This window comes from Lepisosteus oculatus, chromosome 3 (genome assembly GCF_040954835.1).
Source record: "Lepisosteus oculatus isolate fLepOcu1 chromosome 3, fLepOcu1.hap2, whole genome shotgun sequence".
Classification (NCBI taxonomy): domain Eukaryota; kingdom Metazoa; phylum Chordata; class Actinopteri; order Semionotiformes; family Lepisosteidae; genus Lepisosteus; species Lepisosteus oculatus.
The window spans coordinates 15,036,464-15,056,971 of record NC_090698.1 but is presented as its reverse complement, the minus strand read 5'-3'; the positions used below and the strand labels follow the sequence as shown (position 1 = coordinate 15,056,971).

General features: G+C 43.1%; 1 protein-coding gene across 2 annotated transcripts in view; it reads left to right on the top strand.

Moving 5' to 3' along the window:
* mapk4 (mitogen-activated protein kinase 4) overlaps positions 1 to 20,508 on the top strand; it is a 28,272-nt gene that overhangs the window by 1,793 nt on the left and 5,971 nt on the right. Inside the window, exons 1-5 of one of the 2 annotated variants that reach the window (XM_015340408.2) lie at positions 5,395 to 5,791; positions 5,913 to 6,940; positions 15,567 to 15,711; positions 18,824 to 18,985; positions 19,582 to 19,783. In XM_015340408.2, coding sequence (XP_015195894.2) covers positions 6,395 to 6,940; positions 15,567 to 15,711; positions 18,824 to 18,985; positions 19,582 to 19,783 — 1,055 coding nt within the window. In that variant the 5' untranslated portion in view covers positions 5,395 to 5,791; positions 5,913 to 6,394. Of the gene's footprint in view, positions 1 to 5,394; positions 5,792 to 5,912; positions 6,941 to 15,566; positions 15,712 to 18,823; positions 18,986 to 19,581; positions 19,784 to 20,508 lie in introns of those variants that run through there. The other variant, XM_006627270.3, reaches the window with a different exon arrangement.

Below are 20,508 nucleotides of genomic sequence, written 5' to 3'. Positions count from 1 at the left end.
TCTGGGATTATTTCACACTGTAAAATGGGCGAAAGACTTCCACCTAGTTGCTTTCATGTCCTGCCTCTGGATAATTTAAGACTTTTAGGAATTTTCAGGGGATCTATGCGTTTGGATTGACAGATAACTGTTACACTAAAAACAAAAGTATTGCTAGGGTGAAAAACATTAGGCTGCAGTGAAACAAATAGCAGAGTACCACAAGGATCTGTGTGAGGTCCTTTGCTTTTCCTGATTGATGTCCATATTCTAGATTGTAGTAGCAAACCTGTTAAATTTGGTAGAAAGGTAAGTGAATATTTTGGTTGAGAATATTAACAGACCCAAATGGGCAAAGAATTTGGGTAATGCTTTTATTTCAGCAGATGCCTAAAAAAATGGAATTTAACATAGACTAATTCAAATAACTATTCAATAAGGGCACTTATACATTTCATGGAGCCAGGAAACTGCTTACAGATATTGTTTTTTATCCGGACAATGTGGAAAAGTAGAAAAGTTTGTTATTTAAATGAAGGTAAGTAAAGTTACATTGTATAATAAGCACTAGTTAGACTTCTTTTGAAATAGTGTTCATTGTTGGCCACTGCATTCCAGAGTGAAAATTGCTGCTTTAGCAAGAGCTCGAACGAGATTATATTGGAATGATTCTTTGTCTGAAAGACTTGTTATCCCCTGACAGCTTAAAGAAGTTGCTTCTCGTTTTAGGGATGAGGCAGTTAAATGAGGGTTGGATTCAGGTACTATAACACAATAAACTAAACCCAGAGGAGTCTTGCTGCCTCAGTAGAAAAGGAGAGAAAGGTAAGTGCAGGTGCACTCAGGACTGAGGACTGCTGACAGTTCTTTACACATGATACTCTTGGGAGCACAGTGCCCAGATTTCTAGGATGTTTCAACCAATGGCAGGATGAGAGCTGTGGTTTAACGTGATGTTGGCCACCAAGTTAGCATGATGATCTAATGAAGGCCGTTGAAACAACTCTATGAATGTCCTTCGATACCTTGGCTCTGGGAAGTAATTCTTAACAAAATGGTTTAATGTTCCTCTAAATTTGGTTTCTGTCCAGTTTTTGCCCTTCCAGTAAGCCATGGATTTGTACCCCACATGAAACGGTGGTCCAGGTTGCTCAGTATGGGTGAGCTGAGAAATTACAGATCAGTGATTCTGCACCTTCTTCTCTGTCCCTGAGTTTCATGTGCTTTTCAGACCGCACTGGACGTTTTACCGAGTGGAAAAAAAATTGGTCTCATTTGGCTGGCCTACTTATCACCTTTTTTCGTCTTTTCACATTTCACAGAATGTTCTGCAGGCCTAATGTGAATCAAGATTTAAGTTTGTTTGTTTTTTACCAGCTTCTTTCCTTGACATCTATGCACGGAATTATTTGGCAAGTTCTCCACTAGTCCCTCAGGCTGCTGTTGTTCTGCAGGCCCAGGTGGTTTATGAGGGTCTGATTTCCAGGAAACAGCCTTAACACAAATTCACAGTGCAGTGGTCAGATATGATCAACATGCTGGAGAAACACTTGCAGACCTGATCCATTGTGTCGCTGCCTTGTGTTTGATGCAGAACTCTCGAAGGGCATATATGATCCACTTTTCAAGCACAAAAACACCAACCAACTGAGCGAATGCATCTTAATTCTGCAATGAGGGATAGTGGGTGGTGAGTTTCCGAGATGAATAAAGTGAAGGTGAAGAGTTGGAAGGGGGAGGCTCTTCTTTTATTTGGACAGTTACTGTGCACATCAAAAAACTGCATTCTGTTTGCCTGCAAGAGTCAACCTGAAAAAGACAATGTGGGGAAACAGTGTTCAGGTTCTGATGCATGTTGCTTGATAGAGGAACTTGGGCCTGAGTTGGGTTTGAGTTGTCGTTGGGTGAGATAGTTCTCAGCTGTGTGAGCAGCACACTTTCCAGAGCTCACAGATCGCTGCTCAGCGTGTTCACTGACAGGGCCATTCTGACACGGTTGCCAGACCATGTGATAATTTCTGTTTTACACCAGTTCGTGCTTTCAGTGTGATTAGACCCCTAGATGTTTTAAAAAAGTTTTGCCATGGATTTTAGTTTTCATTTTTAAACCAATTTTCAGTTGGCATTATCTGTGAAAGATGCAAACTGCTCATAATGGCAGGATGTATTTACAAGGCAAATTTAATAAAGGCAAAAATACAATGTGTTCATTTCGGCCTCTCATTTTGTCATTATTGATCTCTTCTGCAGACTGGACTTAATGGGTTTCTTCCACTATCCAACTATATTCCTACTGTATCTTTCTCAATACAAAATGTCACATTTTTATGTTTTTATTTTCAGAAACTCGGATGTACAGATGGAGAAATCAATCACAGTGACAGGGAGCACTGAGTAATATAATTTAACCTAGGTTATTATAACACTAGATGTGACAGATTTTTTTTTTAATAAAAAAAGGTTGTCCTGAAAGAACTGATTCACCATATTAAATTCCACTCGTGGTGGGGGAATGATAAAGGAAACCAAACAGAAAGCTCATCTATATTGTGGAATATGTTTAACTCAAATCTGTTCAAACTGATCCCTCAAATAATGCTGATGAAATATTAAATGTGTTGACCTAGGCTTCATCTTAGCAGCCAGAAAGCAAAAAGCACAATGGTTATTTTTGTCTTGTTTGTGAGCTTCTTCAGATGTCTCTGCATTGAATAGGATGCACCAAAATGGGATTAATCTGGTTACAATGGACAGACTTTACTGCCTTCTATTTCATAAGAAGGTGGGTTTGGGGGGTCATTATGATTAACGTATTGTAGAGCAGAAGTGACATTGTGTTATGTAAGTTTGGGTGTTTGGGTTTTCTGCACTTTGGGTCAAAAGGCAATTCATATTCCATAAACCTAAAATTGACTGTAGATGACGAAGCTCTTGTGAGTGGGCCTAATTGCTCGTCAGTCAGAGAAAGTACTTTGTGATTCACTGCATGGACCACTTATTTTGTTAATTAAATGTACTATATAATTGTTCTATCTCATAATTCTACTTTGCACCCTACTTTCTTGGAATGTAATCAGTGCTGCCATGTTATATTCGTGATTTGCGTGGTCCTTGATAAAATTGGAGACTTTTTCAATTGCTCAGGTCCCGATAGTAGCCCATTGCACATACTGTATCAATGCCTTGCTTCTGCTGTTTTTGCATTCCAAGGTCAGCTAGACCTGCAGTGTATTTGTTGTGCTCCTCACTAGAAGTAATGATCAGTCTCTGCAAGTATGAGGAATGCAGACAGTATGTCTAATTTTCATAAGTTCAAGTCTCAGCAAAGACCTACAAAATGCAGTAAATGATCAGCAGATTCCCCCTGTGGATGGAAAGCTGTGGCACTGGGACATAGGATCAGAAGAATGGTTACACAGAAGGGAACATCTAGCCTGTTTGATAGTAGTTAATTGATCCAAGGATCTCATGCAGGCTTTTCATAAAAGAAACTAGGTTATCGATTTCAACCACAAGGCTGGGCAGCTCATTCCAGTCTCCAGCCACCCTTTGGGTAAATACATGCCTCCTGTTCTCAGAAGCAAGATGAAACAAAAGTTCTGAGACTACAGCCTGCGTTTTGAAATGTGCAGCACCATTGTTCTTGCTGTTGTGTCTGCTGGAGCCAACTTCACACCTTCATGGTTGGATCACTTGCTGTGATTTGTTTAGACCACAGCAAATGAAGAGGGTCGCTGTTGTCACTTGCCACCGGTGCTGATAAAGTACGCCACTTTACCTGTGATGTAGAGGAAGTACAAAAAAATCATCAGCTCCAGCATTTGTTTGCTTGACATGGAAGTGTTCCGTGCATCGGTACACATCGCGTGCTTTTGTTTTTGTAGTTGCGTGTCAACAGCTCCTGGAATCAACTATGGCATTGAAGTTTAAAATGTGGAACACAAGTTGTCTTTAAATGAGATATCCATCTTTTTCACCTGCTCCAGAGCAGGGGCTTCCCAGCACCTGCCCTACTGCTTGGTTTTGTAGTGACTGCCTGGGTGGGCCTCAATGGCTGACAGAGGGGTTCCACATTCGTATTGGACGAGCAAGCCATTAATTGACCACCTCTGGATTAATAGCCCCCTCTATAAGGAGTGTGTTCATATGTGTGCAGGCACGCATGGGGGTAGTGTCTAGATTTCTGTCTGTGGGCTCAAGGAGACCATTGTGGGCCATTGAGTTATCCTTTAGTATAAAAGTGTTTAATATGGACTTCTTTAAAGTTAATTTGTTTCAAGTTCAGTCCACAGTGTGCTCTCCTGCTTTCTGGTGGTGCCAGATCTCAGTGCGCATTTTTGTTAAAAAACTACAACATATATTTGTACACAGTTCAACAGGATTCCTTGCTCATTGGGGCAAGAGTTTGCAACCTCCAGTTACAAGTGCAAAGCCCAAATCACTGCTCCATGTTTCTGTTTCTTTCTGATAACCAGGGCCTTTTACAGTAGGTTTTTGTAATTCCTTGTTGTGTAGTGAAATTAGATAGGCACATTTCTTTGGCTCAGCGGAGGTGACTGATCTGATGTGACCTGAGCTGAAGACTGGAGAAGGCTGCACCCTCACTGATCCTCAGGCCGCCCTGAACTCCATTGTCCCCTGAGCTGGAGCAGAACCGCACTGTGGAGCCATTGTTAGGAAGGGAAAAATCAGCTGATCTGTCTGAAAGAGTTTTTGTCAGTGGTATCTGAGGCGACAGTGCTGAGCAAGAACACTTGTCGAGTGTTGGATCGGACCTGCTCAGCAGGACTGAAAGAATGCTTGTATTTCAGTTTCCCAAAGTAACAGTAGGGATTATTGTTATTGCATTTGTGTTCAGTCTTGTCTTGCAGCGGTCAGTGTGTTATCTGTTGCAGTTCAACCTTAATGTTGGATAGAATGAGTCTAGGAAAGCTGAAAAACAGTGTTTTAGATGCAACTCTAATACTGATAAGTTACCCTTTATTCTTTTACATATCTTTACAGCTTTTCGTATGAACATTTTCAGTAACAAGCAGTACTTAAATTGATAAAAGGATTATAAGACATCTTAGCCTCTCATTATGATAACTAGTAATTGAGGCTGTAATTATAAATTTCAGACTTTGTACTGCATTTCAAAATACGCATGGTGCATTATTTCCTAATAAATGTATATGTAACTTCATGGATATAAACATTCCTATTCATGCTGGACATCCTTTACGTTTTGTAGTATTTGTGAGATTTTTGTGACTTCAACATCATAAATGTTTTTTTAACTGGGAGTTGTTCACTTTGAATATTCCCTGTAAGGCCTATTGTGTATATTTCAAATGCAACATACATAATTAATTCAAACAATATTCATAAAATATTGTTAAAGCAAACACTTCTTCTTATCTGGCTTTGGGGAGTCTAAATGGCAGAGGGAGTAAAATTGTCATGCCTAAAGCTGGTAACATTCGAGACAACGTGTTTGGGTCTCTTTTATTTTCTTTGCAGTTCACACAAAAGAAGAAAACTTGCATTTTGGATTAAAAGGCCTATATGAGACAATAATTGCAGGAGGTAATTGCAGCAAATTTCATATCAAGTGCTTGGAGATGTGAGACAGGCTATAAAAAAAGCCTGTGATCCGAGATCCACATAAAGAATGCAAATTGAAAAGAAAAATGACGTGGTGGAGCTGGTGGGGACTGAGTATCAGGCTGTGATGTAATGTGCTGTGTTGCACAGTGTTGCAGCTGCCAGAGTAGCAGACCTGGCCAGTAGACTCACTCAGGGGGTGCCTGTGAGAAACGAGCCTTGCTGGGTATGGGAAGTGTGTGTGTGTATGGGGTGGGGGATTAGCTGAGAGACGCTTGTGAGCTGTTCCTGGGTTCCTGCGTTAGGAATTCAGCTCCAGTCTTGTTCTCTGTCCTGTGCTTTTTCAGGAGGAGGATGGAGGTGGAGGCAGGCCAAGGACTGGCAGCGGCGCTAGCAGGACAGACTCCTGTGGAGAACTCGGCGAGCGGCGAGCGGCGGGGAGCTGTCCCGGGAGCAGAGGGGGACTTGTGCGCGTAGAGGTCAGGGGTGGAAGCAGTGACTGAGAGGTCCCACTTGTGCCCCAGCGTGGAGCAGAGCACTGGAGAGGCCATGAGGCATCATCTCTGAGCGAGGACCGAGGCTCTTCTCTGCCATGGGAAGGAGCACACGGACTGAGGCCAGAAGTTTCTTAAGGACACAAGCCTTTCCTCTCTGCACAGAAAGGAAGTAACGAGAAGCAGGGCCCCGTGTGTGATTAACTTTTTCTTTTCCTTAAATCTCACTCTTTCCTGTCTCATGAGCAGCTTTTTGCAGAGCGCTTTAAAAGCTGTTTATACATACGTTCAGCCAGCCAGGTGGATGAAAAGGATGACCTTCTGACCTCCTGAGCATGGCGGCCAAGCTGGACTTCCTGTCGAGCTTCCACGGCTTCGATCTGGGCGGCCGCTTCGTGGAGCTCAAGCCCCTGGGCTATGGGGCGAACGGGCTGGTGCTCTCCGCCGTGGACAGGGAGAGCTGCCGCAAGGTGGCGGTGAAGAAGATCGTCGTCACGGACGCCCTGAGCGTCAAGCACGCCCTGCGGGAAGTCAAGATCATCCGGCGACTGCAGCACGACAACGTGGTGCGGGTATTCGAGGTGCTGGGGCCCCGCGGGCTGCCCCTGCCCCCGGACGTGTGCACGCTGACCACCCTGTACATCGTACAGGAGCACATGGAGACCGACCTGGCCCGCCTGCTGGAGCAGGGCCCCCTGCTGGAGGAGCACGCCAGGCTCTTCGTGTACCAGCTGCTGCGCGGCCTCAAGTACATCCACTCGGCCAACGTGCTCCACCGCGACCTCAAGCCGGCCAACATCTTCATCAACACCGAGGAGCTGTTGCTCAAGATCGGGGACTTCGGGCTGGCCAGGATCGTCGACCCCCACTACTCACACAAAGTAAGGCACCAGGAACAAGCCTCGGCGCTCCCGCTGTTTACTTTGTCTCGGTAAAACATTTTGCAGACGTCCAAAACCGATATCCTGATAATGTCAAAACCTTGACAGTTTCTTGTGTATATTGTGGCAAGACAGTATGCAGTTTACAGCCTAAAACTAAAAGCTTTAGTAAGTACATTCACCAATGTTCCTTAAAAACAAGTCAATAAATATATATAATAATAATAATAATTATTATAATTACTTACATTTATATAGCGCTTTTCTGGACACTCCACTCAAAGCGCTTTACAGGTAATGGGGTCTCCCCTCCACCACCACCAAAGTGCAGCATCCACCTGGATGATGCAACGGCAGCCATAGTGCACCAGAACGCTCACCACACATCAGCTATTAGTGGGGAGGAGAGCAGAGAGTAATGAAGCCAATTCATAGATGGGGATTATTAGGAGGCCATGATTATTAGGAGGGGTTACACCCCTACTCTTTTCGAGAAACACCCTCGGATTTTTAATGACCACAGAGAGTCATTAAAGTCAGCAACCTATATACCTCTGTTTGTAGGGAGTGACGTGTTGCTCTTTCACACTTTTGCAATTAACTTTCAGGCCAGTTTTTAGGAGACCCTAGGTCTAATGTAGTTTTGCAGATGAGCCGTTGATCTCATGGTGGGATGTGGATTTGAGTCTCTGCTGCAGACACTGCTGTTGTGCCTTGAGATACTTTAACCCAGTTACTCTAGTCCACCCAGCTGGGTTTAATCTATGTGATAAAACATCCAGGAGGGGGATCTCAAGCTCTCTTGTCTGCTACAGAAATGATGATGAGCTCAGTGACTCTGGTCTGGACTTCGTCTTTGTAGAGAACCCTAGTAAAGGAGGCTGAAAAGTTTGCAAACCAGATAAGCATTACGGAGTTCCAAATTCCATTAAACTGCATAAGGACTTGTCAAATGGACTCACAAAATACAGAAAAGGATTCTGAAATAATTAGAAAATTGATTTGATTGAATTGAATTAAATGTTTCCTACATTCTTGGGGTTGTAGACTGAAATGCTGAAATAGTTTTCATGAAGAGACACACGCTTTAATAACGCTTACAAAATCTGGAAGCTGTGAGATACATAAGTTCTTTTTAGATGCGGAAAATAGACCATGTTTTTTGTCTAAACAGCCTTAAAACTGTTATACCCACCATTTTTGTATAAGTGGTAAGTTTGTATACAAAACTACAGTGGCAGTCGTGACAGAAGGCTTCATTCTCACAAGTGGTAGCTCTAAAGTTCCTTATGTATTATGGTAAGATAAGGATAGTAACTTCAATGTTCAGGATTTATTCCATTCTGCTAAGAAGCCAGAGCTTATGAAGTGTTCTTAGATTTAGATCATACTGTGAAGTCTGCAGCGGCTTCTGCAGAGAAGAGGATTTTATTTGTGTCAAACTGTCAAATCCCTTCAATGCTTTGAAGCTACAAAATTCACTTTTTAATGACTTAAACAATCGGCTCGTTTAAAGTAAAAGCATAGCCTGAGATGGCCTCGGCATTGTTAAGTTGATGGAAATATGAAAACCAGAAAAGACAAGCTCCTTTAAAAGAAAAGGTTCAATTCAGGCATGGAAGATTGTGTGCTTGTGATATATGATGTATAATGCATATCATGCCATGAATATGATCCTCTCAGAGCAATGCATAATATACTTTTCCGCTGACCTGTCGGAAAGAATAGCTGATGTACAGGTTGACTTAAGTTTCTTTAAAATTTAATTGTCAGCCAAACTGAACCTGTACACTCTTGCCAAAAAGCACAATGCAGGCAGCTTTATGTAGCTTCTAAATCCTAAAGACCACAGTTTCAATGGAGAAGAAAACAAGCTGCATGCAAATAGAGTAGTGTAGTAATTACTGTTTTCCCCTTGTGGTGTAGCTGGCAAAGCCAACTGGAGGTTTAAGCAGTGTTATTACCGTAAGTAGGCATTATTCTAGGAGGGCTGCATCTAAGAAGGTAACATTTACTTTCCACAGCTTATTCTTTACAGCACTTGCCGTGCAATGCAAAAATAAGATTTTTGTCAGTGCACTGTAGTTATTATAGCAACATATTCTGGGAAATATTTTTTACATTCCTGATTTTGTGTGATTTGCTAGAGGTTGCAAGTGACAGTGGTGTACAACAATGCATGATAGATCTATTAACAGTTGAGTTATACATTTCCAGAGCCATTAGGCTAGCTATATAGGCTATCTATTTTTATGAAGCACAATTGATCATTTTCAGTGGGCAGTGTCTATAAGGGTAACGAGTCTCTTAACACATAATCACGCTATATAGAATTCTTCAGTGGATTTGTGACATTTAATCTAAACTGTTATTGCGTCTGCCACAAAAAGTGTATGTATTGCTGTTTATATCAATATAATTAATCATTAAAGCAGATCAATCCAGACACTTTGGGATTAATGCTGTGTTATGCATTGCTTTAGTAGACAGTGGAGAGCACCACTGAGGAGCAAGGTAGATATTTATAGCTTGTACTGCTGTAGATTTGGAGGAATAATGTAGCATGGCTCCTTCTCTGTCATAGCAGACCCAGAGTAGTGGAGTACAGCTGTCAGTGTGGTGCCCTGAAGAAGAACCGCGAGGGACATGTGGCAGCACCAGTGAACCATGATTGTCAGTCACTCCAAAGTTTGTCTGTTGGGCTGAATTGTCAGCTGTCAGAGTGACACTGAGACTGCGGGCTGATACCAGAGCAGACAGGCACCTTTGGCCTGATGTGGTTGACCTTTGATATCCTTACGATATCAAAACAAGTCTTTTTTTCTGTGCTGCTATTGCCTTGAGGTAATTTATGAAGAACTGCACATGGGTAGAAAGTTATAAGCCTTCTGAACCTTTTATTGAGCTTGTGACGTAGCAGAGCACAAAGCATATAATAGTGCGTTCCACATGGATTTTGTCTGGGTTTTTATAAACAGTGCCATTGTAAAATGAACAAGGTAAATTCTACTGTATATCCTAAGAAAATCTCTTGTTCACTCAAGTAGAACTGTTTGACCAATCAAAAAGCTAAAACCCTGTAACTAACATGCCATTGCATGTCAAAATCTGGATGTTTGGCTTTTGTTTATGGACAAGTAGTGTGATTTTCTCACTCTTGAGAGGGCATTGATGTTTGGGCAGAGAGCACCAATTAAACCTCTAAAAAAAACAGGGCCAGTGGGCTCTGGTGTTCACAGTTCTTTGCTCTTTCAAGTCTTATCACAGACATTTCTTGGGAACCTAGGACCTCTAATGAGCAACACTGCCATTACCTCTGCATTTCCTGTTTTGCTAATGGAATGAAAGCCAGTTTTCACTTTATTTTCCAGCATTTTTCTCTTTTCATATCGACACATGTTGTGTGTCGAACCTGTTTATATTCAGTAAAATGTTCGCAGAGGCTCTCTGCTGATGACGAGCACCGGGTATTACAAGGCTGTAGATTCGGAGGGCGGCTTCAGAGGCATGTTCAAGTGGGAGGCAGTTGTTTTTTTCTCGCGTCTTTCCAATGTGATGTTCCGTTCACCAGTTCACAGTCTGTGGAGACATGGCAGTGGCTGATATTCTTGATAATATCAATACATTAACTCATAATATTGCTACGACTCTTGTATTGATTAGAATTCACAGACACATGTTGCTAATCTGCCACCACAGCTCATTTCAAAGCCTGAATATCGCTTTCCGAATGCTGCAGTCACTTCGTTGTAACTTTGTCATTCCAAAGAGCAGGACGTAACTATAGAGATCCGTTTTCCACTCTGCTGAAAAAATCAGGTGAAAACCTAGCTTGAAATGAGTGATGTTAATGAAATAGTGAAGTTTTATTAACATGCTGTGTTGTCTGTTGTTAAGAATTCGGACCATGTTCTTGAAGGTCTACTGTACTCTGGCATCAGTGCGATCTCCTGATGAGTGTGTATGCAGATTCATGCTGTTGAAAGGGAGCAAGATACTTTCCCATGTTATTTATGCCTTACAGGTTTTGGAAATACGGCATCGTGAATGAAGTGTATTAGTCCCCACCTCTGGTGTGCTGGTGGGTGAAGCCAGCTGGGCAGGGTAGCTCTGCCAGGGAAGAAGACACTTGAATTTACCAGTAAGAATAGCATGTTTCCTCAGTCCAGTGGAGCCTATGAACCCTGCAAGATGAGCCCTCTGATGCAAGGGCTTTTTCGAGATAATTAATAATGAAGAGCTTTGTGCCAGGCTGCACACTCCATTACACTGGAGAGCCCAGGAGTGGGTGGCCTCGTCGGGCTTGCTGATTAATAACCATCGCAAAGTCCTGGAGAGCATGGCCTCGTCTCTGTGACGGCCGATTCTTTCCCAATTTCAGGGACCTTCAAGCTCGGTCAGGCTCCATTTCGGATTTGGCATGAGGAAAAGGAAGAGGGCTAAGTTATAAATGAACTGCGTATGTGTCCAGATTTTAAGTCCCAGCAGTCACCAGCAGACTCTTCATACTGGGAAGATCCACAGCCTGAGGAGTTGCCACTGAATATATATCATTGACGCCACACCTAAGCGAGAGAACCTAAATGAATTTGGCTTTGTTTCTGATTGATGTAATATCAATTAATGGAACCAGGAAGATGACTTGATCCATTCATTAAACAATGTAAATGCCATTAGATTCTGGCAAACCTGACCTTACTCTCGATAAGATTTGTGTCATTTTTTTTATTGCCGACAGCTACAAATGCAGATTGCACTCCCATGGAAATGTTATTTTCTTTTCTTCTTTGGCTGGTGTTTGATTGATATATCGCCAAAAACCATTCAACTGATTCTTGACTTCTGCATATGATATAGTTGTGTTCATGTACTCGCTTGCTAATTGGTTGGTCATGTAAAGTTAGTTGGCCAAACAACTGTTTCATGAAAACTGCACTATTCTGAATGGCTGGAAACTGATAAGCATCTTGCTGCTGTGGAGCTCAAGATGAGCTGTAAACAAATGGAGGCCATTTAGCCTCTTTGGTTGCTAGTAGCTTCTTGATCCTGTTCAGCTGTTTCTTGAAAGAAGCAAAGGTATTGGCTTCAAAAATGGGTATAAGTGATCTTGTTCCAGACTCGCACTGTCCTTTGCGTAGAGAAATATATCCTGCTCAAGGGTTTCAGTGCATCTGCGAGCCATGAAGGAACATGGACAGTGATTATACTGAGCTCATCTATAGCCTTCTGGGTTACACTGTGGCTGTCAGGGGGAGTTTAGTTCTCTCCATGGTTCAGTTCATCTGTGCCAAATCAGATTAATTTGCTCTGTGGTTCAAACAGGACAAGTAGCTCTTAAAATGCCCTGTGCATATGCATGGCCACTAAAACCAATTTAGGAAGTGGGATCTTGTCCAGATGCAGTGGCAGCTCACTGTCCGTCCGGAGTGAAAGGATCCCTTCATTGCAGCCCATGTGACGCTCTGCAGCCAAGATAGAAAGAATAAGGTCCTGGCAAGAGACCAGGATTAGTCACTGCTTTCTCACAGCCACTTCCAAGCCCAGCTTTCAGGAAATCACCCCGCTGCTTTATTTTGGTGTGAGCACTCAAACAGCCACTCAGGGCTCCTGTACAGTCTGTCCCGAGTGGCTTTGAGATGAGGAAGAACGGAGCTCATTTGCGATGGGAGGGAAGATTTGCCAGTTACGCTGCAGGGATCGTGTATAGGGCTTGCTCTTTGTTTTAACTCCGTCTTCACCGGACTGCAAGGTAGAGCCTTTGAACACAGACCAGCTAGTTAAGTGGCTGTCGAGGAGGTGTTACAGAAGATTATCCTTTGACTGCTGCCATTAGAAAACTGTGTGTCTGGAGGCTTCTAGTCTTGAAGACGTGCAGATGCTACACAGAGAGCGAGTTAGAATGTGCTTCTTGTTGTCCCCTGTTGTATTTTCATCTCTGCTCCAAAACGGACCTGGGCTTCAGGAGTCTCAGCTGTTAAAAGCCATTTGTCACTTTCTCCTCCCTAGTCTTGTTTATGGCTGGCACCACAGAGGGTTAAGTCATATACTGCAAGATCTCCACTAAGCCCTTCTCTGCACCCCTGCTGCTGCTTTGCCAGCCCCACAAATAATTCATACTGTACCTGAGAAGGAGGCAGGAAGTGAAGCAGGGGGGGGAGGCACCAGCTTCTCCCAGCAGTCTCTCATTAAACATTGAAGAGGGTTCAGTCTGCCGCCCTTTCTGCACTGGGATGGAGGAAGCAGAGCTGCATGTTGATTAGATTTCTGCCGGAGCACCTGGCACCTCAGAGATGGAGTCCCCCTATCTCCTGGAGAGCTGACTGGGAGCACCGCAAACGGCGAATCTCACCCTAGGACCAGAGGGTGACACACAGGTTCTGAATCTAAATATAAGGCTCTCTCACAGCCTACCAGCTGGCTGAGCTTGGACAGTTACTGGGGCAGGGGGGGGTTCTGGCTCTAATCGTTTGAAGAGATATGGGGTTTCTCAGAATTGACAGGTCTGATAGCTTGCTTTGCTAAATACAATAGATTGTCATTTCCAGGGTCATACTCTGTATCGGTATTCAGTCAGAAGCAAAGGAGGACAACATGACTGCATAGACAGGGAAGATTTCTAATTAAAGATGAGTGATTGAATTAATTGAAATTAATTGAAGAGAGTCGCATTGTCATGTCATGCAGTATTATACATTTTGGGATACCTGGGATTGCCTGTCTGTGGTTTTTAAAGAAGGATTGGATCAGTGGAATGCACTTTCTTCCACAGAGCAATTAGCTGGACGTTTATTCCAGTTAGGCAGGCGGGGTCGAACTTGGGGAGTCGCCCAGTGTTATTATGTTTCCTGCCAGCAAGCTGTAACAGCGATGACATCTTCATCAGTCCTTTTTTCATCAGAGGAAGAGCTTAGAGTGTGACTGGGGGTTACCGAGACCTGTTTGCGAGGGGGAACAGTGCACCCTGGGAGATCGTGCTGCATCAGTTAGACACAGGCAAGTTGTGGAGACTGTCTCCCCCGTCAAGCATATTTTTATGCAGTTTGGTCTCCTTCGACACGAAGATGAATGAGATTTCCTCTGGCCCCAGCACAATTGCGTTCTGACTGACGGAGATATATGCAGGAATGGTTGGTGTTTGAATGGTTCAGCCTTGCGCTATTAATGCGCTATTAATGCCTCATGTTCATGGAGGCCAGGCCTGAAAAACAAGGTGGTTTAGGGTGTTGCTGTTACCTGATGTTTTTCTTTACGTACCCTGAGATCATTCTTCAGGATTTTCTTTTGGTATCACCTGGGTTTTTTGAAAGACATCTATGGACTTCTATAAAAACGGAAGAGGAAGAGGAAAAAAATTGTTGGCGTCACAAACGTGTCTGGAGAGCTGTTCTGCACGGCCGATCTAATTATAACTGTGGTGGCCTGAGTAGACTACATCATCTCATGGTGCTCAGGTAGTCCTGATCACAGCTTGGAGCAGTGTAAGGGGCGGGCCAGTCCTTGAGAGACACGTCCTCCAGCAACAGAAGTCATCAGTGTCATTAATCATACATGGCTGTAATTAGGCCTGGGCGCATATGTACATCTCAAACAGAACACAGAGCCTGACTGGCACACCGTGTAATAGAGGAGCCCAGTGTCTAGCCAGCTGACCAGTGGGGGTACGGCACTGCCTTCTGGTTGCTGGAGGCTGGAGCTAGACTTGACCTTAATGGGCACACAAGAGACTTCAGGCAGCTAATCAAGCAGAGTTATGGTAATATGTACATTTGCACATTATTTTCTCTTAGTAGATGTTTTATTTGTAATTGACAGGTATCGCTTGCAGTAGAATGCAGCCTGTTAAATGCCTCTTTTTCCAAGAGAAGGACACCTGTATCTTCAATATGCATTTTTTCCAAAAAGGGCAGGCATTCTTCTAGCTTCTCTGCACAGTTTGTGTAGGTGTTACTGTCCTTTTATGATCATTGTTGCCATTTTAGCCGAGTCTAGTATATCAGTTGAGTAGACAACACTGAAGTCTCAGAAAGCAAAAAGGCCTTGTCTGCAAGGATGTTATCTGAATCAGATTGACTGAAGAACCTTTCCTGTTATCGCAGATGAGAGCTGAGAATTGCTAAAATGAACAAAGGGGGTAAAAGGGAGTGATTCATGTCTTCCAGCAAAAAAATGAAAAGGCTCCCTTCTGTTTAAAGTGATATGACAGTATCACAGGTTAACCATGTAGGTAGAAACACAAGCTAATGGAGAAATAGACAAAAAGTGGTTTGTAACTGTGTTCAGTGTGCCTGTGTCCCTGGTGATCTCAGTAGAACCATTGTCAAATGCAGCATCTCAACACACACTCCTGTTCCCTCCGCTTCTGAAATTGAATTGAAAAATTGAAATTGAAAAGCATTCTTTTTACAGCTCTTTTCAACTGAGCTGCATTTTGTACAAAGAAAAGGACATGAAGACAACTAAGGTTTGTGCTGCAGTTTAGTATGTGCTTTGGATACTTGCTAGACACCTCCAGGCATTTCCTGACTGTTTTATTGCTTATAAGGACACTGCATGTCAGAAATGTCATAACCAGGGAGCTGTGTTCCTTCATAGCTTGCAGGCTTGATACATACCTTTTTTCTTTCAGGGATACTTGTCTGAGGGCCTGGTGACTAAGTGGTACAGATCTCCACGGCTTCTCCTCTCACCCAACAACTACACAAAAGCCATTGACATGTGGGCCGCTGGCTGCATCCTGGCAGAGATGCTGACAGGTCGGATGCTATTTGCAGGTAAACTTACCTTTCCTGGACTCGGTGCCACTTCACAGAGGTCAGGAACCTAATGCGGTTCTGGGAAAATGGACTGTTTATTCAGTCCATGGATAACAGCAAATTTACCCTTGAAGAGGTCTGTATTTCTCTGAGTTGTGATCTGAAATGATCAAAACTATGCTTACTAAAATTTATTGGTGCTGTTTGCATTCTGACAAAACTCAAAATCCCCGAGACGTGCAAGGTTTTTAGCCGTAGTCCTTTTAGACATTTTTATTTATTGCAAAACATAAATGACCAAAAATACCTAATTTTTCAAATTTATATCCATAATTTTCACTGATCATTTTTTCCTGTGTCAGATTTGGGTTTAGAGAGCTGTATGCATCCATGTACAGTAGGTGTGACCTACATAATAATGAAAGACTATTGATACTGCTTATAATATCTAAGAGAAAGATGCCAAGTGCTTTAAAGTGTGTTACTTCAATTTACACATTTAGCCCAGAAAACATTTTTTGTTCCCAATATGAATTTTCAAATCTTAATTCCAATACAGTGAGCCTATTAAGAGACATATTGATTGTATTGCTATTTAATCGAATACTTCAGTGCTCAGTTAAACCCTAAAGTATAAATCGTGTGTATGGTGTGAAGTAGGATCAATATATGTGGCACCAGTCTCTCTTCTCTGTGTTTCTCAGCTGGAGTGATCAATACAAACTTGAGTGGTTGGCATTCAGCAGCAGTGCTGAATTATCCCCACTCAGCAGAGTCCGATCACCCCCGGTCAGCTCAGCATGAATTATTAATTAATCATCTGCAGGCGTAGCCAATATTTCCATCTAATTTTGCTTTTAGCTGCCTCCCATGCAGCTCAGGCAGAACTAATGAACAAATTAACTGCGGAGAACTGCACTGAAAATTGAAACCTCACCAACACCGGTAACAGGAGAGTAAACAGAACTATTTACCCTGAAAGAGATATTTCCTCGGACTGCCATGGTGAAGCTTGGCAGAGAGACAGGCAAGAGTGACACAGCAGATAGCAAGGTACAGGAAACCATGTAATGTATAAACCTTTCCCAAAGGCTTGTGGGAGTGTGGAACAAGCAACCCAGCCATGTTGCTGAAGCCAATACACTGATTCCTTTCACAAATTTTCTTAAGCAAGGTAAAGCTATCCAGAAACGCAAAATAATACTGTACGAATGTATTGTGATTAACGTTGATATGGATGAAATGTCCTTAGAGACAAACTAGTGAATGTCCCCAGTAGTGTGGTATCTCACATTGCAGGTCTCGATTGCGGGTTCTTTGATTTCTGGAAAGTGAGATGCATAGCCCATTTTGGAAGCCCAATTTGGCAGGGTTTAAATTTAGGACTGCCCTGGCAAAAACATGGACATGTGGTCACTCCAATAATATATGCCTTGACGTATTGAAAGGCAATACACCTATAACTAATTTTCTTCAGTAAAACCAGTGTATTCAAATGCTAACATTTGTCAGTGACTAATTCCTCTTGTTGGGCAAAGAAGAAGCAAAGCAACACAGAGACACCCGCACTGTTGCATGTTAATGCTTAATTAAACAAGAGGAGAGTATTGCTCTATCCCAGAACTGCTTAAAAGAAATGTTCATTGCCTACAAAGAAAATGAATAACCTACTGTTCATCTCAAACAGAATAAATTAATGACTGAGACTGGGTTTTACAGGAGAAACCGCAGCTGTTTTTATTGGGGTTTCTGGCAATTTTCAAGCAAACCTCAGAGGAGGCTGCAATCCCATGACACCTTCGTGGCATTACTGAAGATGGACACATGGATTATTTATCATCATGTATTAATTTGGTCTGTCATATTTGGGGATTGTAGGTCTGCTGTTTCTTATAGAAAGCAAAAACTTACAGCATGTGTATTACACCAGCCACAACAATCCTGTAGTACAATCTCCTTTAGAACAGTGTTCATTCTGGTCACCATGTTAAATAAAATAGAGAATATTACTGCCCTGGAACGAGCTCAAAGAGTGAATGGAATAACTACCAGTCTCAAAGGAATGCTGTTGAGAGTCAAGTGAAAGAATCTGGATCCAAGGAACATTAGGTCAGGGGTGTCTAGTCCAAATCCTGGACATTTGGTGTTGTTTCAGGTTTTTATTCCAACCCAGGTCTTAATGACAAAAATTAAATCATAATTGGGTGAACTGGACCAATCTAACACCTTTTCTAGATCTAAATGGGCTTAGAAACCTAGAGATCTAAAGTACACCAAAACCCCCAGGACCATTTTCTAACACCCCTGCTCTAGCCTTTCCTTCTGAAGCATCCTGTCATTGCCACAGTTGCCACAACCCCATTGGCTCATATCACAAGGGAGCTGTCATTGGGTTAAACCACAGTACTGCATAACCTTCTCATTGTCATCTGATGAGCTGTGTTGTATTGTATTGTATTGTAAGTGTTCAGTTGGGATTCCAGTTAAGGTACTATTCCAATGAAAGACGTAGCAGAAAACCTTGAACTTTAGAAAGGACGTATGATTCTCTTTACAATGCAGCGGATTTGATCATTTGGACTTTCCTGATTGATCAGGTGCACAGCCTCTGTGCTTTCTGCAGCCGTGTTCTGAATCACCTTGTTTGCAGAAGGGAGGACAAGCAGGCTGTTTTGTACTAACATTCGCGCTCACAGGGGGTAGAGCTAGTGTGCGCACACCGGGGAAATCAGACCAACAGAATAATCAGTGTTTTTTTTTCCCTGTGCGTGTCTGTGCATGACTGTAGAGAAACTGATGAAACTGGGAACTGACTAGCCGCTTTATGGCTTTTCTTTTACACCATTGCAGGTTGTATAGTTTTTTGGGCAGGTTTCTATGAAACAAACCATTGACGTTAGTCATAAGACATCGCAGAAAGCTAGGTGAAAATTCAAGCAGGAGTCTCTGCATTTTTATCCAGACAAAAAGTTGACAAACCACGGAAAGCGTGAATATGGTGCAGTGTTTGACCATCACGATCAGGGGTGAGGGGTAACATGCTCTTCTCACATGCATGGCCCAGGCCATGTGACTGCAAGCCACTCTTTAGTGCTGCGATGGGATCCTCTCGGTTGTCTGTTGCTCACAGGTGCCCATGAGCTGGAGCAGATGCAGCTGATCCTGGACACCATCCCAGTGCTCCGCGAGGAAGACAAGCAGGAGCTGCTCAAGGTCATGCCCTCCTACGTCAGCTCCGACTGGAAGGTGAAGAGGTCCCTCAGGGACTTGCTGCCGGAGGTCAACGCTGAAGGTAAACTGCACAGCTTTGAACAGGAATGGAAAAAAGGGTGAATACTTACAGGTTAAACACACTCTGTGGGGCTCCTCATTTTAGGACCAGAGTTCACTGCGATCCCCAGGAGCCCATTTTCTTTTGGATTAGTCCCCCACTCTTGCTCAGGTGAAAGTGCTTAGGTGACTTTTAGGTTTAGCATTTCAGACTCGAGCAAGAAACGGAAAAACTCTTCAAGGTTCTCTGAAAGTTCTGAGCTTAACATGTGTCAGTACTGTACACTTAAGGTTTGAGTGGGGGAGATGTGTGAGCATCGTGGCTGCAAAACAGCAAAGGTAGGAAATAAGAAAAAAAATCATTTTGGCTGTGGAATGTCTTCAGACGTAAGAGAGAGGAAAAAGGTGGCAGGGATGTGAAGCAAAGGAGAACAGGTGAGAACTGGCACTGAGCAGGGTAGAAAAATTGTGCTAACCAATGGAAATCTGTGGGAATAAATTTCAAAAGTGTGACACATTACCTTACTGCATATACATGTTTGGTGTTAGGTGTCTTTTCAGATTTTTCCCTAACGAATAACTTGAAGGACATTTTTTTCTGTTCTCTTTCATCACAAGCTATTGATTTCCTGGAGTGCATCCTGACCTTTAACCCCATGGACCGGCTCACAGCGGAGGACGCGCTGATGCACAGCTACATGCGGCAGTACTCCTGCCCAGAGGACGAGCCCACCTCCCAGCACCCCTTTCGGATTGAGGACGAGATCGACGACATCCTGCTGATGGAGGCCAGCCAGAGCCAAACCTCCAACTGGGAGAGGTACAGCACCCTGGGGTGCCTTGGCGGGAGGTGTGAAGTAGGGTGGGAGGAGACTTCATGGCTGTCTGCTCCAACACTTAAAGGAAAGCAGCACAATTCAGAGCTAGATTTACAGTCGCTGTTCCTCTCACTTGTCATCTTCCCCTGACAGCAGCAGTCTGATGTCAGCTAGGTTGAGTGTTGATTAAATCCCTTTCTTCTTACAAATGCCCTGATGTGTTTGGCGTGTTTAAAAGTGAGGAAGGGAATTGTTCCAAAATGCAGCAGTAGTGGAGAAGAGAAAGGGCTCAATGCAATTGTTTTATTCCTCCATACACAGTGAGAGCCAGATTCAAAAATCAGCAGTAGTCCTGCCTCGAGAGCTCAGAAGGGAGAGCGATGTTAGACTGCTTGCCAAGTGACATGGACAGTGGTCACAATCTAGTCACATCTGTAGACACTTTTCATCTCTGACAAGCTGTGGTTTCCTATACCTATTGTGGCTATTATACTGTGTTTCCACAACAGTGCAAAAGTTTTGACACTGGTTTACGAATCTGGGGAGTCCTGACATGACCCTGGAGCTGCGCATATTTGTATCATGGGCTTTTGGTAGATACTGTATTACCTGTATACTCTTTTTTGGGGGAAATCAGTGTCACAGCTGCAACAAAGTGATACATAAATCCCGTGGGTGTGTTTTAAACACAGACATATCAAAACAACAGTGAAATTCACTGCTCTGG